Source organism: Dreissena polymorpha, chromosome 3 (assembly GCF_020536995.1).
Source record: "Dreissena polymorpha isolate Duluth1 chromosome 3, UMN_Dpol_1.0, whole genome shotgun sequence".
Lineage (NCBI taxonomy): Eukaryota > Metazoa > Mollusca > Bivalvia > Myida > Dreissenidae > Dreissena > Dreissena polymorpha.
The window spans coordinates 102,972,908-102,990,354 of record NC_068357.1 but is presented as its reverse complement, the minus strand read 5'-3'; the positions used below and the strand labels follow the sequence as shown (position 1 = coordinate 102,990,354).

At 36.9% G+C, this 17,447-nt stretch overlaps 1 protein-coding gene across 1 annotated transcript in view; it reads right to left on the bottom strand.

The window, feature by feature from the left end:
- Positions 1-5,122: 5,122 nt before the first annotated feature.
- LOC127872918 (ras-related protein Rab-1A) overlaps positions 5,123-17,447 on the bottom strand; it is a 34,578-nt gene continuing 22,253 nt past the window's right edge. The window contains exons 5-7 of the mRNA XM_052416457.1: positions 15,993-16,088; positions 13,111-13,242; positions 5,123-7,867 (exon numbers count right to left, since the gene is read on the bottom strand). Coding sequence (XP_052272417.1) covers positions 7,670-7,867; positions 13,111-13,242; positions 15,993-16,088 — 426 coding nt within the window. The 3' untranslated portion in view covers positions 5,123-7,669. The remainder of the gene's footprint in view (positions 7,868-13,110; positions 13,243-15,992; positions 16,089-17,447) is intronic.

Genomic DNA, 17,447 nt, shown 5'->3' with positions numbered 1-17,447 from the left:
GGGTAATCTATAGCTCCTCTTAACACATAATCCGCTGCGTTCAGTGGGACTATTAATGTTGTACCAACTATCACAAAAGTAATACATGTTTCGTAAGGTCCCTTCTTTTAAAAAACCATATTTTTTGTTTGAAATACATTGTTAAACTATGATTTACATCTTTTCATTGTTATTATCCAACTATAGTGGAAACCCAACGGCTCGAACTCTTTTCGCTCGATTTTCCGGTTGGTTCGAAGTGTCATCGAAGCACCATTTTTATGGCTATATACTCATATCAATTTGTCTTTTGGCTCAAACTCGCGAGGTTCGAATTATCGGAAGGCTCGAACGATTTATTAATAAGTATATAATGTAAATATTTGGTTCTTATCAATCCATAAGCAGACACTAGTATTGAGTCACGATAGCATGAATACACCTCTTTTGGGGGATGCAAATCTGTTGCAGACTAATGGTAATTCGAACTTTTTTGTCGGTTCCCGGCAGTTTGAGCCATCGTATTTCGACTTCCTGTGTAAGTTAGTCGCTTTTATCAATTTGATGTTAGTCGCCAACATTTTAAGACCGTCGTCAAGCATTTCAAATTGTATTATAGAGACATTGGTTCATCTAAAAAATAAGTGTAGCTAACACATTTGAGCTCGGTGACACAAGAATTGTGCGCAAAACGTCTTCTCGAAGGACTGGTCATGTGAGACATGTTATTTAAAAAAAATGTCGCTTATTTAATATGGTCAATTGATAACCCTGTCCAAGAGTTGTTTTGATATATATTTAATGTTCAAGGTATATGTAGAGATATACGAGTTGCAAAAAGAGCAGAATAATCACGTAAAAGCACATGACAAACCATTAATATGTAGTAAAAACAAATAAAGCACGAACACGGCCGTTAATCACGGGCTCCACCTTTTTTGAGATGAATTTATAAATGAGCCAATGCTGCTTCCGAGGTGGCGCTTAGGACCAGATGTTTTCAAATTTCACGGATTATATACATGTATAGAATATAAATATACAGTAAACAACTTACATTTAGGTTTCTATTCGTAGCTCATTGTATATAGAACTGACACTAATGGTGGACATGTCATATTACGACCTAGATCTAGTTTATTAAAAACATATGAATGGGTTAAATGCTAGTCTGTAATACTGTTCAGTTTGGAGCATGAGAGAAAAATACATGCCAGCATTGCGCTTATCTTTTACCATTCCAAATGAACGTTTGTTTTCGATAAATTGCTTTTCCAAAATGTGTGCTCTGTGTTGAGGCGATAGACTGCCGATCGACTAGGGTCTACCGGCGTGGGTTCGATTCCCCATCATCGCCGTGAACGATTATTTTCGTCCTTACAGTATACTACCACGACCTGTGCATTGTTTCATGTCCTTGTTTTTTTTAATTCTACTGAAATTCGTCGAACTGCATGATACAAACTTTAAAATATTGTTATGTTGTCCTTATTGTTATCATTGCCAGCTTTGAACGTCCACTGTTTTATTGCATTATAACCACGCAAATCAGATATATTAAACATGAGCTGTCGGAGGACAGCAATGTCAATTTTTCTTTACAGTTTTTTAAATAAGTTTTCTTTTAACTATCAAGTTATTTAGTACTTTTCCCATTCGCAAAATATCTTACAAGACACACAAACCTTTGATTTTAAGCAGACACCCGTATTGCCATAATACCTTCACCAAATATGCCCCATTTGCAAACAAAATAGAGTTTTTGAAAAATGCATATTTTCTTGCATAACAATAGTACTACCCGTCTTGATATATTATGCCAAAACGTTTCTTCGATATGCAGTAACGGTGACCATGACCTTGATCACACCCATCCCAAGTGCAATCAATATACATTGTACGTAAGGAATCAATGAATCAAGTAACATTAGAATTGCTGAATTTGTTTCAAAGTTAATGATTTCTTCAAATTCTTCAAAAGCTTCTTACAGTGAAATTGCCTTTACCCCCCCCCCCCCCCAAACACCATATTAAATACCATGCTAGATCTAGTTATAAGGATTATGTGAGTAGTGAGTAGTTTCAATACAGTAGCTCTATTTGTTGTTGAAAATGAGCAGAAACCATATATCTATATTTAATTATAGGGATCTTGACCGCATCTGCAGTTTCAAATGAAGTTTTGCTGGAAAGCATCTAGGTATGTTGTTGCTTGACAATAACTCATTTTTTTGTTGACCTCATGCTTGTCACATGCGACCCTAGATAGGTCTGGTTAATATTTATTAATTTTGTTTTATTACAATAGCTTACGGTGTTTTGAAGCTATTGAGCAGGATTTGTAAAATATATTTCCTTGAACCAACCAGCAGCATATGTAATCCAAACCTAAAAATGGTCAAGAGAAATTATTGAATTACGTTTCATTACAAGTATACAATGCCATTAATTACAAGTATGGTAAAGTTCGAATGAAACCCCTTGATCCACCCCAGAGAAACCAGCTTACCAAAAATATTTAACCTTTCTATGGGGTATATGCAAATGCCCAAGTCTAAAATCAACCATAGTTTTGACAAGCTCATTTCAGGATCATTTCAAGATTACAAATAAGTTTAAATTTTGAAAGAAATCACTTAAGCCATACCGTAAACTTACCGACAGAGTGTCACCAGCAAACCAAGTGTATAAATTCGCCCTTGTTGCAAAAAGGTAACATGTGAAATTAGAAGGCACATGGTACCTTTTTGCACCAATGGGGCATTATGTACATTTTTAGCTGTAAAATTGCCCTTATTTTGAAAATTTCTAAATAGCGATACCATACTATGAAATAGCTATGAACTATGAGAAGCCTAAATCGCTCACATGAGCTACAAAGGAAGTGGCCTGTTCTGTGCAGCCCAAAAGATATCATTAGAACACACGTTCTAACCAACTTTCATATACAGTGAACTATAAATGTAACTTTTATAGTGCTAACAAGGTTTAACTAAGGTTAAATTCCCAGCTCCCAGGCAGCCATGTTGTTCAACATACCGGAACCATGTTCGTACTCATAAAGATTGGACAATAAATGTGACTTTTAGAATATTAACAAGTTTTTACTATAGTCATATAAGGAAAAATGCCCCGCCCCTGGTGGCCATGTTTTTCAAGCAACTGGAACCATTTCGAACTTGTCCAAAACATCATTGGGACAACTCTTCTGAACAAGTTTCATAATGATCTGACAATAAATGTGGCCTCTAGAGTGTTAACAAGGTTTTACTATAGCCATATTAGTAACAATGCCCTGCCCCCTGGCGGCAATGTTTTTCAACAGACCAGAACCGTTTTCGAACTCACCCAAGATATCATTACAACATATGGTCTGACCATGTTTCATAATTATTGGACTATAGATGTGACTTTTAGAGTGTTGACAAGTTTTTATTATAGCCATATTAGCAAAAATGCCCAGCACCCTGGCGGCCATGTTTTTCAACCAACTGAAACCATTTTCGAACTCGTCCAAGATATCTTTGGGACAAATCTTTTTACCAAGTTTCATGAAGATCAGACAATAAATGTGGCCTCTAGAGTGTTAAGGGTTTACAAAACCCACATATAGCCATATAAGGAAAAATGCCCGCCCCTTGCGGCCATGTTTTTTGAGCAACTGGAACCATTTTTGAACTCATATAAGATATAAATGGGAAAAATCTTCTGAACAAGTTTCATTATGATCAGACAATAAATGTGGCATCTAGAGTGTTAACAAGGCTTTACTATAGCCATATAAGGAAAAATGCCCTGCCCCCTGGCAGCAATTTTTTTCAACCAACCGGAACCATTTTCGAACTCGTCCAAGATATCATTGACAAAAATTTTCTGTCCAAATTTCATGAAAATCAGACAATAAAAGTTGCCTCTAGAGTGTTAACAAGGCAAATGTTCACACCGCACAACAGACGAAATGTGGTCACAAAAGCTTACAATAAGCATATCCTGCTCAGGTGAGCTAAAAAAATGAGCTAACAATTGTTTATTTTCCAGGATATCCATGTTTTGTAGCAAGTCATGTAATCACTGGTCAAATATCTTCGTAGTGATAGTCATACACCCTCAGCTGTGAAAATCAAATACAAAATGGTTCATATATATTACAATTTATTTGTATCCGCAATTGATCAAGTATTCATAAAATGAACGTAATGAAGTAAATACCTGTATTAGAAGCACAGAACATTATATTTAAACAAACATTAGACATGCGCCATGTTTAACCATATTTCAGAACAACACAGCACATCTTATTACAGTTAACAAACTTTCTCCATTACTTGGAAAAACCAGTCAAAACTTATAATTCTGATTACTTAAGCTCATATTTTCAAAACATTCTAAAAAGGAACTGTTCACAGTTTGGTCAAATCATATATTAACAAGAGATGTGTTCGTCAGAAACACAATGCCCCCTATTGCGCCGCTTTGAAATTAAAAAAAACAAGGGACAAAATTGTCACAAAACCAGGTTTTCATTGTGAAAAAAAAATCTGATAAAGGGAGAAAACTCAAACTGAACTTTTGAAATGAACAAACAAAATTAACCCCCTTTGTAAGTTTGTTTTTTAAAAAAATATATTTTTAGTCGTGGCGACCTTGACATTGGAGATATTGACGTGATTCTTTCGTGCGACACACCGTCCCATGATGGTGAACAAATGTGCCAAATGATATTAAAATCTCACAATGAATGACATAGTTATGGCCAGGACAAGCTCATTTATGGCCATTTTTGACCTTTGAACTCAAAGTGTGACCTTGACCTTGGAGATATTGACGTAATTATTTCGCGCGACACACCGTCCAATGATGGTGAACAAATGTGCCAAATGATTTTAAAATCTGACAATGAACGACATAGTTATGGCCCGGACAAGCTTGTTCCGCCCGCCCGCCAGCCCGCCCGCATTCGCCAATCTAATAACCAGTTTTTTCCTTCAGAAAACCTGGTTAAAAATTTGACCTTTGACCTTGAAGGATGACCTTGACCTTGAAGGATGACCTTGACCTTGAACTTCCACCACTCAAAATGTGCAGCTTCATGAGAACGCCGCTTTGAATTTTATATTTTTTTTTGACCTTTGACCTTGAAGGATGACCTTGAAGGATGACCTTGACCTTGAACTTCCACCACTCAAAATGTGAAGCTTCATGAGATACACATGCATGCCAAATATCAAGTTGCTATCTTCAATATTAAAAAAGTTATGGCCAATGTTAAAGTTTTCGGACGGACAGACGCCATATATTTGACATTTGACCTTGAAGGATGACTTTCACCTTTAACCACTCAAAATGTTCAGCTCCATGAGATACACATGCATGCCAAATATCAAGTTGCTATCTTCAATATTGAAAAAGTTATGGACAATGTTAACGTTTTCGGACGGACAGACGCCATAAATTTGACATTTGACCTTGAAGGATGACCTTGACCTTTCACCACTCAAAATGTGCAGCTCCACGAGATACACATGCATGTCAAATATCAAGTTGCTATCTTCAATAGTGAAAAAGTTATGGCCAATGTTAGTTTTTTTCGGACGGACGGACAGACTGACACACTGACATACTGACGGACAGTTCAACTGCTATATGCCACCCAACCGGGGGCATAAAAACAAAATGTATGCATTATATTCAAACAAGAAAACACGTCTGATCAAGAAAAATGTAATAAAGCATTGGTGAACTTTTTAACCACACAACTTTTTAACAACACATTTACAGCAAAACACTGTGAGGTGTATTTGTTAGAATGAATTCAATTCCCAGGCATATCATTTTTATATAAATTAAAATATTTCCTTTTATTAAATTCATGTAATGATTTTTTTTTGGAATCAAAACTGCGATAATTTGTGAACAGATCCTATTTTGCTTCTGTAATATAATATATATATATATATACAAACACATTTTTTAACCAAAAGAAACTACAGTTTGACAGCTATCATTTATCCCTATGAACCAACAACGCAATAATACCATGCCAAAATGAGTTAACATGTCGGTATATATCATAAACAATAACAATGTTGATGGAGGAATGCTATATACACTTGTTATGTAAACAAATGCTAACCTACCGGTTGTCCACATTATTTCATGCGCTCAACAATCTATGCATTTAAGTAATAATTGTTGAGTGTATTAACTGAAGTGAATGCAAATAACATGCACCACAGAAGGAAACCAAAATAAAACTTGCCTTACATATCCTAGCGATTTTTCAGCTCATCAAAAAACAAAAATAAACTATGGGCCATGGCAACAACAGCAGGGATGGCCAATTGATTACTATATGTATAAAGATGTTCTCAAAGAATTCTTTACTGTTCATCTATTTGATACAAAAATGTTCTGAAAAAAAGCAAGTTTTTAAATTCTTTTATTTCTGAAATTTCCAAACCATCAAAAGCAATCGAAGTATATAGTAGCCTATACACATAAAACTGCGGATAAAGAATGAAATACAAAACAAATTGAAGGAAAAAATTAACAACACTTATATAACATAACACCCCAACATATTAGCACTTACACTTGTACAATATGAAAAGTGGAAACAAGATTGTGCGATCATATGCAAAATGGGACAAAAATTTATATGAGTATTTACCCGCAAAACAATTATTCAGGCAAAATTAACCACCTTTGTTTATATCAATTAGTTATCTGTTCTTTAAAACAATGAAAAAAAGCACTTATTCTGTAAATTAACTTTTCAAATAAAACTTGTGAAATTCCTCACTCAAACATACTCCCACTACACAGTTTATCACATCTGACTGATCATTTGCACATCATTAACATAGCTGAAAATATATACGAACATATTTGATGACTACAATTTAAGAATACATGTACACATTATACACTGAAACAGTAAGAATAATACGTAACAAAAGACGAAAGCTCCATAAAGAAAGAATCAGAAACATCTCACTTGTGCATCTTTTTCAATATTAACAGCATGAATATAAATAATTATTCCATTACAATCAAACTAACATGTAATCCTGTTGAATTTCATAATAATTTGAGTATCATTCCGGGAAAACTTGACTTGTGAATGTGCGTTGTCATCCCAGATTAGCATGTGCAGTCCGCAGAGGCTAATCAGGGACGAACGACACTTGCTGCGTCAATGGATTTGTGCTAAAAAGAGACTTCCTTTGAACCAAAAATACCACAAATGAGGAAAGTGTGGTCCCTGGTAATGACACTTCACGCACATGCATAAAGGGTATTTAAGCCCAGTTTTCACAGAATGTGGATTATTTGTCAAGGTGAGCATGGAAATGTGAATGAATGTTCTCTACTATTGCCATACAGCAGAGATCTAAATGTTCAGGATCCTTATAGAACTTCTAAACAGCGTAAACAAATACTCATAAAAATATCTTTTTGGCCCGCTTACTTACAAACAATTATGTTATGAAACATTGACTGGAATAATTTTGAAGGACTAAGTAAAAGAAAATGGGTACGCAGAAAACAACATGTCATCACAATTTCAGTGAACACCAATAAATGAATTTAATCATCAGTGTCCAAATGTTTCGCATCTTACTCTCATCTCTTCCCAATAGAATATTGATAAATTACACAGTCCCAGTGTGTCTAAATGTAGCCAACTTTAACAACAACCACCACCGCCCTGTTTCACTGGTGTGCTAGCGTTTATTTTCACATTTGGTTTGTTGTCCGATGCGGCAGTGACTGGACCCATGCGGTTCTTGATCTCAGCGGCCATCGTCATAAAAGCCTGCTCAACATTCGTGGCGTTCTTTGCACTGGTCTCTAAGAATGGGATTCCTATGGAATCTGCAAACTCCTGCAAATGGAACAATCGAACGTTCCGAAACAACTCACATGCTTTAGTAAATTTCAAGAAGATTTAACAACTTGCCACACGACTTCTCTGAAAAAGTGCATATTGAATTTCATTTCCTAACTTGTTCCTACAGTAACAGCAGTATTTTTTAACACTTTCACATGCTCTGGGACAGGATGTGCAATTTTGTTTATATATTTACATACCCCATCATATTATGTTCCAATATTTTGCACTTGTAAAAAACTTATAAATTGGTTAACATTTCAAGGTGGCAAAAAGCTTCCAAAAAGTTTATCCCATTCTGAAGACAATCAAAATGAACTGAAAAATAAGGACAAGAGGGCTTGAAAGGCCCAAAGTCGCTCACCTGAGATTCAAAGGAACTGACCTGTTCTGTGCAGCCCAAGATGTCATTAGAACAAAATGTTCTTACCAACTTTCATGACTAGTGAACACCCATATCATTGGGACAAATCTTCTGACAAAGTTTCATGATGATCGTACAATAAATACGGCTTCTAGAGTGTTAACAAGGTTTTACTATAGCTATATAAGGAACAAGAGCTGTCAGAGGACAGCGCGCTCGACTATTCGAGTGCTTGACAGTATAACGTAAGCCATCATGGGGAAATTGTTCATATTCAATAATTTATAAGACGATCTTTCAAAAATAAAAAAAGGAAAACAAAATTTTATTTTTTTTGGGGGGGGGGGAGGTTGGGGGGGGGGGGGGGGGAGGTTGGAGGGGGGAGAAGGGATTCTGGGTAGGGGCGTGGGGTATTGTTTGGGTGGAATCCATTGTGGTATTCAGGTAAGAGTTGTTTTGTCAAAGTAATAATAAAATGTGATCATAAATAAAGAAGTTATGGCAATTTAAGCAAAATGTTCAATTATCTAAGTGTAAAAGGGGCCATAATTATGTCAAAATGCTTGATACAGTGGTCTGCTCTTGTTTATAGGTTGGGGTCATGTTGGTAAGTAAGTATGCAACATAAAAAAGCAATATGTCAAAGGATATAGGAAATATTTGGGGTAGTACGCAAACTTTAACATAGATTTTTCAATAATATGCATATTCCAAGTATAAAAGGGGCAATAATTAAGACAAAATGCTTGATAGAGTTGTCTGCTCTTGTTTATAGGTTGGGGTGATGTTGGTAAACAAGTATGCAAAAAATATGTTTTATGTCACTGTGACCTCGACCTTTGACCTAGTGACCTGAAAATCAATAGGGGTCCTCTGCTAGTCATGATCAATGTACCTATGAAGTTTCATGATCCTAGCCATAAGCTTTCCTGAGTTATCATCAGGAAACCATTTTACTATTTCGGGTCACTGTGACCTTGACCTTTGACCTAGTGACCTGAAAATCAATCGGGGTCATCTGCCAGTCATGATCAATGTACCTATCAAGTTTCATGATCCTAGGCATAAGTGTTCTTGAGTTATCATCCGGAAACCATTTTACTATTTCAGGTCATCGTGACCTTGACCTTTGACCTAGTGACCTGAAAATCAAATCGGGGTCATCTGCTAGTCATGATCAATCTACCTATCAAGTTTCATTATCCTAGGCATAAGGATTCTTGAATTATCATCCGGAAACCATTTTACTATTTCGGGTCACCGTGACCTTGACCTTTGACCTATTGACCTGAAAATCAATAGGGGTCATCTGCTAGTCATGATCAATCCACCTATGAAGTTTCATGATCCTAGGCCTAAGCGTTCTTGAGTTATCATCTGACAACCACCTGGTGGACGGACCGACCGACCGACATGAGCAAAGCAATATACCCCCTCTTCTTCGAAGGGGGGCATAAATATGAAAGCAATATGTCAAGGGACAATGAAAACAAGGGCTGTTTGTAAAACATTTTTTCCCCCCCTATATGGGCTATAAGTTGTAGTAGCAGCCATTGTGTGAATACTTTTTTTGTGGTGGTGGTGGTGGTGGTGGTGAAGTAGTAGTAGTAGTAGTAGTAGTAGTAGTAGTAGTAGCAGCAGCAGCAGCAGCAGCAGCAGCTGCAGCAGCAGCAGCAGTAGCAGTAGTAGTAGTAGTAGTAGTAGTAGTATGCATTACAAAAATGCAGTTAGCCTTACATTTGGTAAAATTTAAATATATTTCAAGGGAGGAAAATGCTGTAACAATAAATTTAAACTTATTGCATTTGTTTCCCCTGTATATAAGAAAGATATAATAGTGTATTACCTCCCCTGTCCTGCTTATATTTATATTAATCAACAAAATTTAACATTAACACAATATTTAATATACAAAATATACAAAAAATCTCATATTCTGATAATATTTTTACTGATCCACTGTATTTTCCTAAAAGGATGATGTTTCATTGGACTGATAATTATAGATTTAGGATTACAGACCAGTTGCTTCAGTAGTATTGTTCAGAGTGTGCCCCGTTGGCCGCGTATGCATTCTTGAGTTATCATTATAAAACCATTTTACTATTTCGAGTCACCGTGACCTTGACCTTTGACCTAGTGACCTCAAAATCAATAGGGGTCATCTGCGAGTCATGATCAATGTACCTATGAAGTTTCATGATCCTAGGCCCAAGCGTTGTTGAGTTATCGTATGACAACCACCTGGTGGACGGACCGACCGACCGACCGACATGAGCAAAGCAATATACCCCCTCTTCTTCGAAGGGGGGGCATAATAAATGGGGTAGGACGAAAACATTTGCTGCATATTCTAAGTGGAAAAGGGGCCATAATTATGACAAAATGCTTGATAGAGTTGTCTGCTCTTGTTTATAGGTTGGGGTCATGTTAGTAAACAAGTATGCAAGTATCAATAGGGGTCATCTGCGAGTCACGATCAATGTACCTATGAAGTTTCATGTTCCTAGGCAAAAGCGTTCTTGAGTTATCATCCGAAAATCATTTTACTATTTGGGGTCACCATGACCTTGACCTTTGACCTTGTGACCTCAAAATCAATAGGGGTCATCTGCAAGTCATGATCAATCTACCTATGAAGTTTCATGATCCTAGGCGTATGCGTTCTTGAGTTATCATCCGAAAACCATTTTACTATTTCGGGTCACCGTGACCTTGACCTTTGACCTAGTGACCTCAAAATCAATAGGGGTCATCTGCGAGTCATGATCAATCTACCCATGAAGTTTCATGATCCTAGGTGTATGCGTTCTTGAGTAATCATCCGGAAACCATTTTACTATTTCGGGTCACCGTGACCTTGACCTTTGACCTAGTGACCTCAAAATCAATAGGGGTCATCTGCAAGTAATGATCAATCTACCCATGAAGTTTCATGATCCTAGGCATATGCGTTCTTGAATTATCATTCAAAAACCATTTTACTATTTCTGGTCACCGTGACCTTGACCTTTGACCTAGTGACCTCAAAATCAATAGGGGTCATCTGCGAGTCATGATCAATGTACCTATGAAGTTTCATGATCCTAGGCCCAAGCGTTCTTAGTTATCGTCTGACAACCACCTGGTGGACGGACCGACAGACCGACCGACCGACATGAGCAAAGCAATATACCCCCTCTTCTTCGAAGGGGGGCATAAATATGAAAGCAATATGTCAAGGGACAATGAAAATAATTGGGGTAGTACGAAAACCTTTGATTTGCACGCTTACGGCACAGAACGGAACGCCGACGCCGGGTTGAGTAGAAGAGCTCCACTATATATATTTCATATATAATAGTCGAGCTAAAAATGCCACGCCCCCTTGGCGGCCATGTTTTTCCAACAACTGACACCATTTTCGAACTCATCCAAGATATCATTGGGACAAATCATCTGACAAAGTTTATGATGATTGGACAATAAATGTGGCCTCTAGAGTGTTAACAAGGTTTTACAAAGGCATGATATATAGCCATATTCGGAAAAATGCCCTGCCCCCTGTTGGCCATGTTTTTTAAGCAACAGAAACCATTTTCGAACTCATCCAAGATATCATTAGGGCAAATCTTCTGACCAAGTTTCATGTAGATCGGAAAATAAATGTGGCCTCTAGAGTGTTAACAAGGTTTTACTATAGCCATATAAGAACAAATGCCCCGCCCCCTGGCGGCCATGTTTTTCAACCAACCGGCATCATTTTTTAACTTGTCCAAGATATTATTAGGATGAATCTTCTGACCAAGTTTCATGAAGATCGGACAATAAATGTGGCCTCTAGAGTGCTAACAAGATTTTACCATAGCCATATAAGGAAAAATGCCCCGCCCATTGGCAGCCATGTTTTTCAAGCAAACGTAACCATTTTCAAACTCATCCAAGATATCATTGAGACCAATCTTCTGACCAAATTTCATGAAGATTGGACAATAAATTTTGCCTCTAGAGTGTTCACAAGGTTTTACAATAGACATATAAGGAAAAATGCCCCGTCCCTTGGTAGCCATGTTTTTCAAGCAAACATAACCATTTTTGAACTCATTGATAATATTTTACCGATCAATCTTCTGACCAAATTTCATGAAGATTGGACAATAAATGTAGACTCTAGAGTGTTAACAAGGTTTTACTATAGCCATATAAGGAAAACTGCCCCGCCCCCTGGCGGCCATGTTTTTTTCAACGATCTGGACCATTTTCGAACTCGTCCGAGATACCAATAAAACCAATGTTTTGACCAAGTTTCATGATGATTGGGCAAAAATTGTGACTTCTAGAGTGTTCACAAGGTTTCTCTATAGCCATATAAGGAATACTGCCCCGCCCCCTGGCGGCCATGTTTTTCGACGGACTGGAACCATTTTTGAACTCAACCAACACATCATTTAGACAAACATTTTAACAAAGTTACATGAAGATTGGGTATCAAATGTGACTTCTACAGTGTTCACAAGGTTTTTCTATTTTTTGACCTGGTGACCTAGTTTTTGACCCAGCATGACCCAGTTTCGAACTCAGTCGAGGTATCAATGGGACAAATGTTCTGACCAAATGTCATGACGATCAGACAATAAATGTGGCCTCTAGATTGTTCACAAGGCAAAATGTTGACGACGGACGACGGACAAAAGGCGATCACAAAATCTCACCATGAGCACGTTGTGCTCAGGTGAGCTAAAAACTGGAAAATGCTCATGCCTCTAAATTGGCCTGCTCCAGTAGAACGCGTGGATGATTGAATTTCACTATTCACAGAATACTGAATTTTAAAGTAAACAAATGATTTGCATCCTGACAGAAATAAAGAAAAAAGCTACAAAATTAACAATACCTTGGCAGTTGTGTAGTCTACAACCTTCTTTGGAGTCAAATCACATTTGTTTCCTACTAACAGTTTGTTGACATTTTCACTGGCATAGCGCTCAATTTCATGTAACCACTGTTTAACATTGTTGAATGATTCCTGAAACCAAATAAACATATTTTGTAATTTCTAGCGCTTATAAAATTACACATATATTGTTATACTTAAGCCATTAAATGCAGAGGAACATAGTTTCAATACATAAGAATAAACAAACATTGATGAATAAAAATATATTTATATTAATTTTTTATTATATAATTTATATTAAAAAGTTATGCACTGTCAACAAAATTTATCATAAACAAGCAAATTTGTTGAATTGATATCCCCCGCCAATATGCTTCTTGACACAAAAATGTTATATTTGACACAAAAAAAGATTTTTTTTAAAATCAAAGGGCCATAACTCCGTTATTTACAGATGGTGTACAATGCCATTTTGCGTGCATCATCCTCTTATCCATATATATACTCATACCAAGTTTCAATTAAATCCGCCAAAGCATTTTCAAGATATGGCTCCGGACACAAAAAAAAGCATTTTTTCAAGATACAAAGGGCCATAACTCCGTTATTAACAAATGGTGTACAATGCCATTTGGTGTGCATCATCCTCTTATATATATATATATATATATATATATATACTCATACCAAGTTTCAACTAGAAATGGCGTGGCAGAGGCCGACGCGTATCCCCACGCTGCATGTTTGACCCAGGGGGCGCCCCAGGGTTGATAATTGGGCCATGCATAGTTGAGATTGACCCTATTGTCATAAGATATGTTCAGTATCAATTTAAAGTAAATCGGTGTAGAAATGAAGAATTTATAGTAAAAGGCAATTTTGGGTGGGCGTGGTCTATGTGGGCGAGGGCGCCCCAGGGTTGGTAATGGGGCAATGCATAATTGAGATTGACCGTATTGTCATAAGAGATGTTCAGTACCAATTTGAAGTAAATTGGTGTAGAAATGAAGAAGTAATAGTAAAAGGCAATTTTGGGTGGGCGTGGTCTATGTGGGCGGGACGCCCTAGGGTTGGTAATGGGGCCATGCATAGTTGAGATTGACCGTATTGTCATAAGAGATGTTCAGTATCAATTTGAAGTAAATGGGTGTAGAAATGAAGAAGTTAATGTAACATAACATACAAAATTAGTGAAAATCTCTGACCTGGCCCCACCCCAACCCCTTTAACTTTTGACCCAGGGGTCAGATCAAAATTCCAAATAGTGCAGGGTCGCACATATGCTCATAGCTACCATGTGTGTAAGTTTCAAGGTTCTAGTGCTTATAGTGTAGGAGGAGATAGTGGCCAGGACGGACAGATGGCGGAGATAACCACGGATAATGAAATCTGCCAAAGCAGTTCCAAGATATGGCTCCGGACACAAAAGGACAACGCCAAAACAATATCCCTCCGCCTATGGCGGGGGATAACTATTAATTGACAGCTTAGTAACTATCCAACTCAATTTGTTGTGCTATTTTGTTCAAGAATTAATAAAGTTTCCTTTGGGCACAGCCACAAAATCCAGGGTCATGGCTGTAGAGAAAACATGCAACATGGTTCAAACAGAAATCTCAAACCTAAATTCAAGCACTTTTTAAGGACTTTTCAAGGCCAAATTTTCATTTTCAAGGCCAAGAACAGTACGTTAGTTTCCTTTAAAAAATGCATTTTCAAGACAGATTAACACAGTAAATGTCATTTATTTGCTCAAACACATTAAACTTATTCCATATTAACTCATACATGTTATTTAATTACATACAAATACATGTTATCCATCCTTAACTCAATGAGTCTCACATATGTATTTACTTCTTAAAGTTATTACAAACAAACACATTGCTTCTCAATTTCATGTTTTCTGTGTGGGTTTCCCCTTTCTTGTGGCTTTTCAAAGCGCTTTCCCCCATCCCCCCACCATCAATGGTCTTCATACAGACCCGACAATGTGCTTTTCGAATGTCATTTGTTTTCTGTACCCAGGAATATTCAGTTAACCAGCCTGGTTTGAAACGACACTTCCCCATCGCTGCAATTTCACTCACGGAAATTGATCACAATAAAGAACCTCTGACGTAGTACACATAATCTGTGACGTGAATACATAACATTTCGTAGTCAATAGTGTACGAAGCTTATATTTCGTACTCAACTTTTTTGCGCGAAGGAATTTATGATAAATTTCGTAATATTTCCCTTAAGAACAATTTAAGTTTATAATTAAAGCGATGATAAAAGTAATTTTGAGCAGAAATTAACATTTTCAAGGCTTTTTTACATGAAATAAGCACTTTTCAAGCACTTTTTCAAGGCCAACCTTTGTTCAAGGGCTTTTCAAGCCTAGGACTCGTTTTCAAGCACTTTTCAAGCCCTGTGCGAACCCTGTGCAATGATATTAAACCTGCTGGATCTTTTTCTTTGTCTTCTTTCGCAAAAATATTTACCTTTAAAATACTGCAACTTCCACCAAGAGAAACAAACATGTTTTTTCCTCAAAAAGAATCTACATGCCTATAAATGTAAGTGCGAAGACCAATGCCCACAGTTGTAAACAAGACCTGTGTTTGTGAAACACAGTGTCCCCTACTGGGTTTTGAAACAGCACAGCAGCTTTTTTATATATAGAAAATTGGTAAGTCCAAGGCCCATATCTTTGCAAAAAAAAATATGAGCGGGAACAAAACTCCCACTTCATCCAAAGGTCATGAAGGTAGAGTTACATACCAAAAATCAGCTCCATATGTGAAAGCCTAAAATAACACTCTGGAAAACAGATGCCGGACAGACTATATGCCCCCCTCATGGAGGCATGTAAAAACATTAGAGGCAATTACCTGATCTGTGACATCATAGACAACAATGATCCCATGAGCACCTCTGTAGTAACTGGATGTGATGGTACGGAACCGCTCCTGTCCAGCTGTGTCCCACTAAAATAACAGCCATCATACAATTATATATAATCATATAATTATACTACTTTAGTTAAGGAAACAGATGATTGTATTCCCTTATGTGGTTTGTGTTTTTATTCAATATTGAAGTCTTGAGAGTCCATGTCATGTAACAAGAAATAATTCAAATGTAAATAGAACTAATAGAATAACCTATTATGAATTTTAAGGTCTTATATTTGGTCCATAAGTTAGTCCCATAACAATATAACCAAAATTAATCGACTATTTATAAAGCTTTGTTTTTCAGTAACAAGATGCTGCATTCAATAAATGCTTATGTTTCCAGTGGAAGCCTCCTCAGTACTGATTCATTTGCCCATTTTAGTAAGTTAAATTAAAACAAGAGCTGTCACTATAGGATGACATACGCCCCCTATAAACGCTTTGATAGAAGTAATGAGCAATTTTCTAAACCTAAACGCAGTTTTTGAAACCTAAACGCGGACCCTAAGTTCAAGGTCAAGGTCACAGGGGTCAAAATTTGTATGCGTATGGAAAGGCCTTGTCCATATAAACATGCATATCAAATATGAAGGTTATATCTCAAGGAACATAGAAGTTATGAGCATTTTTAGAAACCAAAACGCAGATTTCGAAACCTAAACGCGGACCCTAAGTTCACTGTCAAGGTCAGAGGAGTCACATTTTTTGTGCGTATGGAAAGGCCTTGTCCATATACACATGCATACCAAATATGAAGGTTATATCTGAAGGGACATAGAAGTTATGAGCATTTTTTGAAACCTAAACGCAGATTTCGAAACCTAAACACGGACCCTAAGTTCAAGATCAAGGCCACAGGGGTCAACATTTTTTGTGCGTATGGAAAGGCCTTGTCCATATACACATGCATACCAAATATGAAGGTTATATCTCAAGGGACATAAAAGTTATGAGCATTTTTTGAAACCTAAACGCAAAGTGTGACGGACAGACGGACGGACGGACAGTCCGATCACTATATGCCCTACTTTGGGGACATAAAAATTAGGAAAAATGTCCAGATGACATGAAGTCAAGTGATGTTGTTTGCTATGTTTTGGCAGGAAGTAACTTTAATATTTTGTAGTATTGATGTTAATTAAACAGCCAATTTTGGTTAACCAATTGTATGATGACCTTCCAAATAAGTCCAAAAGGAGGTCAAGGTCAAAATGAGATCAGGTGATAAGGTTGAGTTGAGAGTGGTGTTGATATTGGACAAACCCATCATTATAAGTTTACCAAAAATTAAAACCATCTGAAAATGATTCATGTTAAGATTGACATATGCAAACAATTAGATAAAATCCAATCATTACAAAATAGTTGACCCTGGTCATGGAATGGAAT